The sequence below is a fragment of the Ixodes scapularis genome, unplaced genomic scaffold (assembly GCF_016920785.2).
Source record: "Ixodes scapularis isolate PalLabHiFi unplaced genomic scaffold, ASM1692078v2 PGA_scaffold8__174_contigs__length_109621045, whole genome shotgun sequence".
Classification (NCBI taxonomy): domain Eukaryota; kingdom Metazoa; phylum Arthropoda; class Arachnida; order Ixodida; family Ixodidae; genus Ixodes; species Ixodes scapularis.
The window spans coordinates 98,394,182-98,402,336 of record NW_024609883.1 but is presented as its reverse complement, the minus strand read 5'-3'; the positions used below and the strand labels follow the sequence as shown (position 1 = coordinate 98,402,336).

At 51.6% G+C, this 8,155-nt stretch overlaps 1 protein-coding gene across 1 annotated transcript; it reads right to left on the bottom strand.

Moving 5' to 3' along the window:
• Positions 1–472: 472 nt before the first annotated feature.
• On the bottom strand, positions 473–6,657 carry LOC8028983 (serine/threonine-protein kinase pim-3). The gene is made up of 6 exons (XM_029982715.4): positions 6,101–6,657; positions 5,860–5,978; positions 5,504–5,551; positions 4,251–4,614; positions 1,911–2,087; positions 473–1,708 (listed from the first exon to the last, which is right to left on the bottom strand). Exons 1-6 carry the CDS (start codon positions 6,138–6,140, stop codon positions 1,512–1,514), a joined length of 945 nt encoding a protein of 314 aa, XP_029838575.1. The 5' UTR covers positions 6,141–6,657; the 3' UTR covers positions 473–1,511.
• Between the last annotated feature and the right edge of the window lie 1,498 nt (positions 6,658–8,155).

The following is an 8,155-nucleotide window of genomic DNA, read 5'->3' as shown; positions in this document are numbered from 1 at the left end:
TGGCGTTGCTACCAAAAACTTGGCTGCGGATAAATATCTGCAAGGTAGGGAAACGGTGCACTGGCGGTGCCGTGCTTGCTCAGGAAAAGTGTTGTGCACTTTTTTTCTTCCTGCCCTTTACCTTGGATTAGCTTAGCAGCTAGAAGTGATCGCACTCGACACATTATCGGCAGAATTAACACTAGGATCTGGAGGTATTGCCCCAGCACCTAAAAGCTTTGTCCCTGTGAAAATGGGACTATGACCTTTTCTTCAAGGACGAACCTCTGGAAGAATGCATTTATCCATTCACTTTTGCATCTGTGAAACCAATAAAATAAACTGCACCACAGCTGCTTATATAAGAAGGTGGCCCGGTACACAACCCCCTAAATGACTAATTCAAGGGCTGCAACTTTCCAATGTTTGGACTTGCAAAACTGAAGTGTAGCCAAGGCCTGGGCAGGCCAAAGCAGGAAACACACAAGTGAAATTGCCAGTACAAGATTTTATTTTAAATCTTTTTTATATAAAAATACCTCTTCTCTGGTGTGACTGACTGTACAAGCAATGTACACTTCAAAACTAAAAAAAGAACATTAAAACACTAAAAAAACACAAGACTTTGAAAAAAAAAAATGATGCCAACGCAAAAACATAAATTAGGAAAACATCGCGGCCACATATGAGAGAAGGGGGTTTGGAAAGTTTACCCAGCGGTGGTTCTAGCCACCTTGGTGGAACAATAACTTAAGAGAAGACACCCCTCTGTAAATACCTTCCAAAAGCTTGCACGTGTGCATACGTATGTGTGAGGGCAATGAAATCGCACGCACACGCAAAACTAATGGCCTCCGTCGAACAGAACGAATGCAAATGATGCCACTGCTATGTACACTGAATGTGGCCGTTCCCGGCAAAATGCTGGCACTTCAAATGCTCGTAATGGTGGGATGTTGGGGGATAAGGGCAGAGTTCGAGGGTGGGTGGGGAAACCTATGTACATGCAGAGAAATAAATACACGGGAACGAGAGACCGCACGGCAAACGCGGGAGAAGACACTCGCCGGAAGCAGCAACACGGGCAGGCTGGTATTTTCAGACACGTTCGTCATATCACAGCTACGAGAGGCAGTCCTCGGCAAGGGGGTTGCTTTGCCTCCTCGCTCCTCGTCCATCGTCGAAAAGTTTCCCAGTGTTCCGCGGTTCCTTTCAACGTCAGTCTGTCCACACACACTTTGTGTAATAATAAAAAAAAAAGAGATTCTAAGAAAGTTGCATTGATGGCTTCGTGGTAGTGGTTGTGCTGCAGCATCCGTCGGGGAAGACTGTTGCGTCGTGTCTGCACCACCGACACAGGCCCGAGTCCGCCGACCGACGAGAAGACACATTCAGACGTTTGGAAAGGCGTTGCCGGGTGTTTGGCGCCCGGCAGCCGTGCGGTCCCGGGCAAATGGTTCTCTCTCTCGATGAAATGGTGAGGCGGGGGAGGAGTGGATGAAAAAATTGGTGCTTCTAGGGGGGCGTGATCATCAAATGCTGTCGTGGCTTCCTGTGGAGTTCTGGTCCACCGAGGTCTGCTCCCCGCGGGCGCACCGTACGGGGATGCCGTCCGAAACCGTGCTCTTGAGGTCGTCCGCAAGCATCCACTCGTGCTCGAGGATCTCCTCCAGGGTGGGGCGCGCAGACGGCGAAAGCGACAGGCACCGGCGGATCAGGTCCTCGCACACTGCGGGGCGAGAGGGGGGAAACCGTTCAGGCACTGTGCACAACCCCATTCGCCTTGTTGTAGAAAAAGGTATGAAGGGGCACAACTGCTAGTCTCGCACAGCCGTAGACACCAGATCTGGGATCCCCCAACAATACAAGTCCATCCTACGTGCGTACGGTTGTACAGAGGCTCTACAAAAGGGGGTAGAGAGTGTACTCACTGGGCGAGAGCTTCCGGCGGAAGTGGACCTCAGCACGGAGGATCTGCTCGTCGCGCTCGAAGGGGATATCTCCGCACACCATGTCGTACAGGAGGATGCCAAGGGACCAGACTGTGGCGGCACGGCCGTTGTAACGGCTGCGCTGGATCCATTCCGGAGGACTGTACACGCGGGTGCCTGCACACAAAACGCCACACCGTTCGTCAGAAACCGAAAGATCTATTACCCAGCCATATTGGTTATCACACTACAGGCTGCATACATGGGTAAAAACAAAAAAATTGCGACCAATTTGTTACTATAGCAGTGGTTTCCCCCGATTCGGTAATTGAAATCACAAGTTTTCGAGAAAGAAGACGCCGACGCTTTTTCCAACTGTTTTGCTTTCCAAGTCAGCATGGAGGGGAATGCGGGTCGGATAACGGAACCTCCTCCTTCTGGTACAAGTGAAGCCGCGAGTCACCCAGCCGTACCGGAGACTGGCGCCGAGATTCCCCCGCTATTTCGGGTGACTCTCCGGCCGGAGCGGCGGCAGACGGCTCCGCGCGACCCTCCAAATAGTCCCCGACATGCCGGCGTCGTCAACCGACCCGCGGCGGGCACAGAGGTCGCCCGGCCGGCATCAACCGGAGCTCAAAACAAGGGGCTTTTCTTTTACATCCCCTTTGTAAAAAGATTGCGTCTAAAGCATAGCAGACGACTCTCGGCAACTTGTGTCGTCTGCTATTGTCCCTGTAAGCAGACGACTCTCATGGCCGCTAAACTCGTGCTTAGCCCACTTCTGGAAATGTTGACAGGCTCGGTCGGCAACTTGTGCCGTCTGCTACCGTTTCTAAGCTGCAATCTATTGTAGTAGCTGAAAACAAAGAACCCCCTACTTTCTGAAATGTGTCTAAAGCAAGAGTCGGCGTCTCCGGCAACTTGCGTCGTCTGCGATTGTCTGAGCTGGAAAACATAGAAGCCGAAACCTAAATGTTTTAACTTTCTACCTTTTGCAATGTGTCCTAACAATAGCTTGTCTGCCAGGTAAGTTCCGTCGTCTGCCGTTGTAGCAACAATTGCCGAAACACAAAATTTGTAACAGCCGTCTGCTATGGTTTTCGTGAACAGCAGACGAGAGTCCTCGCCAAAACGGAAAATTCACCCTTCTTGCTTAATTTCCGTCGTCTGCTGTTACTTTCACCACTATCGTCTGTCAAGAGTAGTGCTGTCACTGCGGGAAAAGCTCGCAATTTCGACTAAAACACGATTCGCTCCTTAGCATCCTTTGCAATTACATAGGGATGAATTACACCACCGACATATTAATTCGCAACCATATACTAACGCATAAAGGTTACCACTCCTGACAACAGCAGGTTGTCCCTTTTGAAAATTCCGAGATAATGGTCGCTATCTGCTGTGATAATACTTCAATGTATTTATATAAACAAGATTCGTGCTGGTTACATAATGCGTTATGAAGGCGCGAAGCCAGCGCTGGAGGCGGACCCAATGGACCCTTCCGCAGTTCCCATACTGTCGGTATTTTTTTTTGTTCTTCAGATTTTTGGCACCAGCTATTGTCCGTTATGAGGGTATAGCCGTTAGCATCCTCCATTCATTCAGTGAATATAGCGTGAGACAGGCGAAGTTACAGGCGACGCTACCGTGAAAAGTTCCGAATATCCGGGAACACGTGGAAGGAAAACGGCGTGGTGCTCGTCTCGCCTTGCGCAATCGTCCCGTTTAAAATGCGGGACGCTCCTTCCAGATTGCGTCACCTCAAACAAAGAAAAAAGAAAATGCACCCATGCCAGGAGGCGTACCACGTGCGTTCGAAACCACGTGGAAGACCTTTCTTGTATTTGTGAAAAAAAGCACGTTTCGGCAAGTTAAAAACAGATTACACACAGGCGCGAACAGCCCTCCATAACCTTAAAATTGCAAGCTTTTCCCCTTTTCTTAGACTGGTGGCTCAGGTGGTAGAGTGCTCCACTGGAAATGAGTTCAATACCAGGCGCATTTTTTTTTTTCGGTCTCACACCAATAACTAGCTCTTGTCCAGAAAACCCGCACCTTAAAACGCCAAACAAGCGAGCACATTTCCGTAAACGCCGACGAATCGATAATAGATCGACCCGAAGCTGGCATTCATAGTGAATGTCATAGCGCGGCGGCTGCGATGCATTCCACAGAAAGTCACCACCCGAGCCTCCAACGGGTAACGTTTGAATCTGGCGCAAAAACCTCTAGGCGGAACACCGACGTCAGCGAAGACTGGCGGAACGAAATGACAACACGATACGGAGCGGTTACAGTTCACACGGACGCCAGAGAGAGAACTGCGAGAAGACTCACCGTCAAAGTCTGTGTAGAGCCCGTCGCGGAGGTAGTGACCGGAGCCGAAGTCGATCAGGTTCACGGAGAGAGTCTTGAGGTTCACGAGAATGTTCTCGTCCTTGATGTCGCGGTGGATGACTCCGGCTTCGTGACAGGCCAGCACGCACTCAACGATTTGTTTGAAGAAGAGCCTGGACAGCGTCTCCTCGAGCACTCCCTTCTCGGTGATGTAGTCGAAAAGGTCCTTGACGGACTCTGGCCGCTCCATGATGAGGATAAAGGAATCGGGCCGCTCGTACCAGTCGAGGAGACGGATGACGCCGGGTACGTGGGACACCTTGAGCAGCAGGTTGATCTCGAGCGGCACCCGCTGACCGTTCAGCTGCGCACACACAGGAAGACACAATACGTCATTGTTTTGGTTCCGCCGTCGCGCGACGTATTGCGCGGAAACAACGCACAAGGCGCGCGCGGGCATCAGACGTTAGAGTACGCATCGATTCCAGTGGCGTCCTCCTAGACAATCGGCCGCAACGGAGGCGCCGCTACGGCGGCCCTTGAACAGACGTCTTTTTTTCTGCCGAGCAAACGAACAATGCGCGCCCTCCTCGCGCGCTCGCAACGCACAGCCCGTCCACGATTGGGAAGCCATTCGTAGCGAACCCCGACATAACGCCGCGTGCGCGGACGGAGGGGACGCGGAGAAAAAAAAAAAGGACGCGGTGGTGGCGGCGGCGGCACAACATGGCGGCACGCAGAGAGTCGGAGAGTGCATCTAGGTTGCTGCAGAGAGCGTAGCGGGAGAGAAGGCATAGAGAAAAGATGTATAATAAAAGGAAGCCGTCGCCGCTTTAGCGCCGGCGACGGCCTTCTCCAGCCTTCCTCCCCCAAAAAGAACGGGCGCCTCTAACCAGGTCGGCGGCATTCCACGGCGAAGCCAACGGACGCCCGGGAACTTCGTCGACCCGACAAAACCGACCGACCGCCGACATTTTTTTTTTTCTTCTCATGCGCTTTTTTTCGTTTTGTTTTTATGCGGAGTCTTTACCCTCGCAACACAACGCGCCGCTCGCCTCGTCGTCTGCTTTTTCTGCGCGCTCCAGCATAGTCTGCTACGGGCCGACGCTATTGGTCGGCCAGCGCGGCGAAACCAAAACAATCTCACGCTCCGTCGTCTGCTACAACGGAAAGTAGAGCTCGCTTCCAAAACACAGACGCGCCGCCAAAACAGGGAACCGTTCGCGAAATATACGATCGGAATGAAAACTCACCGTGGCCCATTCGGTCACCTTCTCCCGAGAGACGTGTTTGATGGCGACCTGCAAAGACAAAAACAGGGGCAACCCCCGAAAAGATCAGACGGGTGAACGGCCCCGACCAGCAACGGTCGAATTCCGCACTTTCAAAACAGAGCCCCTCCTTCCCCCAACCGACGCCAGTTCCGCTTCGGCCCGGAGAGCGGGGCGAGCTCCGAGCGCGTCGCTACGGGAAGGAAGAGCTCTCACGAATTGTGTTTGGGCTCGCTGCCCCAAAGATACACGCCAACGAACTTGATTGTTCGTCGAAAAGGAACTAAAATTCTCTCCGAAGAACAAAACTTGGCTTGAGAGGGAAGAGAAAAACTCACCGCCAAATTGTCTCTGTTTCGCGTCCCAGCGTAGACGGTACCGAAGCCGCCCTTGCCCAAGAGCGCTCCGACCCGATAGTTCTTCTCGAAGGAGTTGGACTTCTCTGTGCCTGCGTGGCCTGCGTAAACGCGTAGCAAGTCCACGATAAGCATCCAGGGATCGTGGGAAAGCAGCTTGTTCTCGAGCGAACGTAGCACCGGACAAAAACAGCGCGCGCAAAGAGGCGGCCGTTGTATTTACCATGGCGTTCCAGCAGCATGGCTATGCGTCGTCCGACCATAGCAGTGTAATCCTGACTGGGACACAACACAGCACGGAGATCCGTGGTAGCTGACGGTAATCCAAGCGAGTGCGCGGAGAACACACCACACCACACACGACCTCTTGCGAGGTTTGGGGCGCGCGTACCAGCGACGGGTTTGTTTTGACTTAGCGGAAGCAAGCGCAACGAACCACCATCACTCGCAACGCAGCCCACTATGAATCGTGAGCGTCCCGCGCTCTTCTGATAAATATCAACGGAGAAGGGCGTCTGGCTCGTGCTCTGGTATCCCTCCGCGCCTCCTGACGCCAGTGTGGAATTTCAGCGACAAGCGTCGCAGAAACAACGCGCTATCCTCGTCTAAACTACAAATAACTGGTTGAATTTATTATTATCAAAATACTTTCCCCATTTTGAATTGAGTCGACACGTTTTCTAACTTGGAGAACCCAACGCGAAGTATGAAAAGTCGGCACTACTTTTCAGCAAGTGCGCGCGCGACGCGCCGCGGAAGCAGCGCCTGCGTGCTGCGGCTGGCGGGGAAACGCGACGTCACGCGCTTCGTGACGTCGGCGACACCGAGGCGCCAATGGGAGCGCGCGTCGCGGCGACCAATGGAGAGGTGGGAGAGGGTGTACACAAAAAAACCCGCGCACAGTGACGTAGTAGGAAAAAGGCGCGCGTTGGAGCGCTCTCACGCGCCGGGCTTCTTTGCGGAATGTACGCTATGTGCACTCCGCGCGCGCGGGCTTTTTTATTTCTTTTTTTTTTTTCTCCTCGTGTATTCTTTCGTTCCTTCGTTCATTTCCCGCGCTTCTCCCCGGCGGCGCAATGTGGCGCTAGGGTCGGTCCGTTTGCGCGCGCGCGGGAAGGTCACTGAGCTGACTGAGCGGCTCCCAGCAGTTCGCGGCGTCCGAGCATCTTTTTCCGTGAACTCGTTTTCTCGGCGCGAATGCTTCTGCGTCTACGGAATTCCCCTCACCCCTCTTTTTCGCCGAAGAATGCGACATACCCCTTTCCCGAAATGGAGAGAAAGGTCTTTTTATGTCGTTATTTCCTTTTTTTCTTTTATATACATAACTTCCTTTTATAACCTCTTCGTCGCCGGAGCGCTCCGAAGTTCAAGGCATGAACTCGCGCGTCCGGGTGAGAAAAATTGCTGCAGTTTTTTTGTTTTTTGGCGCGAAAAACGCCCATTCCACACCATAGCTGACCAGTGAGGGTTCCGTCGTTTTATCGGTAGCTACAGATAAACCCCGAACAGCCGGTTTTATCAAGCTCGGGGGAAAGCCGATAAACCGAGATTCTAAGCGTCTTTGGGAACCACGCCCCCTTCCTCGACTCCTACTTTTAATAATACTCAAGTTTTTGTTTTGTATGTTTCTTCCAAGCGTATGTTTCCAAAAAGAAAAAAAAAACGAAAAGTGGACGCCCGTGTCCCTGTTTATTCAACATAAACACCGAGATTTTTTTTTTTTTTTCGACATTGAAAATGGAGATTAAAAAACACCGAACCAAAACCAAAAAGAAAAAAAAATCTAAGCCCCGGAAAAACAAGCTTCCCGTTTCGAAGAAGAAGAAACCCCCCAAAACACGGTGCCCTGCTTATCTCTCACAATCTCCATAAAAACCATGTCAACACACGATTACCTCTAGACCACGAACGTCACTATGTCCCGACACAGGACGGGGACTTTGAACAAACAATTCCACGCAGCAATTGCCCGTTTGCTCAAACGGCGGCAATCGTTAATAAACTTCAAACGTCAAAAAAAATTACAGTAAAAAAAAAAAACATCCGTTTTCCGGCACACTTGTATTACATATCAACGTCGAAACGTGCCAAGTGTGCGTTGGTTACGCCGGCAGCAATGATCATACTAAGCTCCAAAAATTGGAAACAGGGGAGGAAAAAAAAAGAAAAAACTCTCTCAACAACAACTTTACATTGCACGTCGCGTGTGCCACAGAGGCGACACTCAGTTACGGCAAACAATGAAATAAACCCACTGCGGAAACCACGACGAACACTC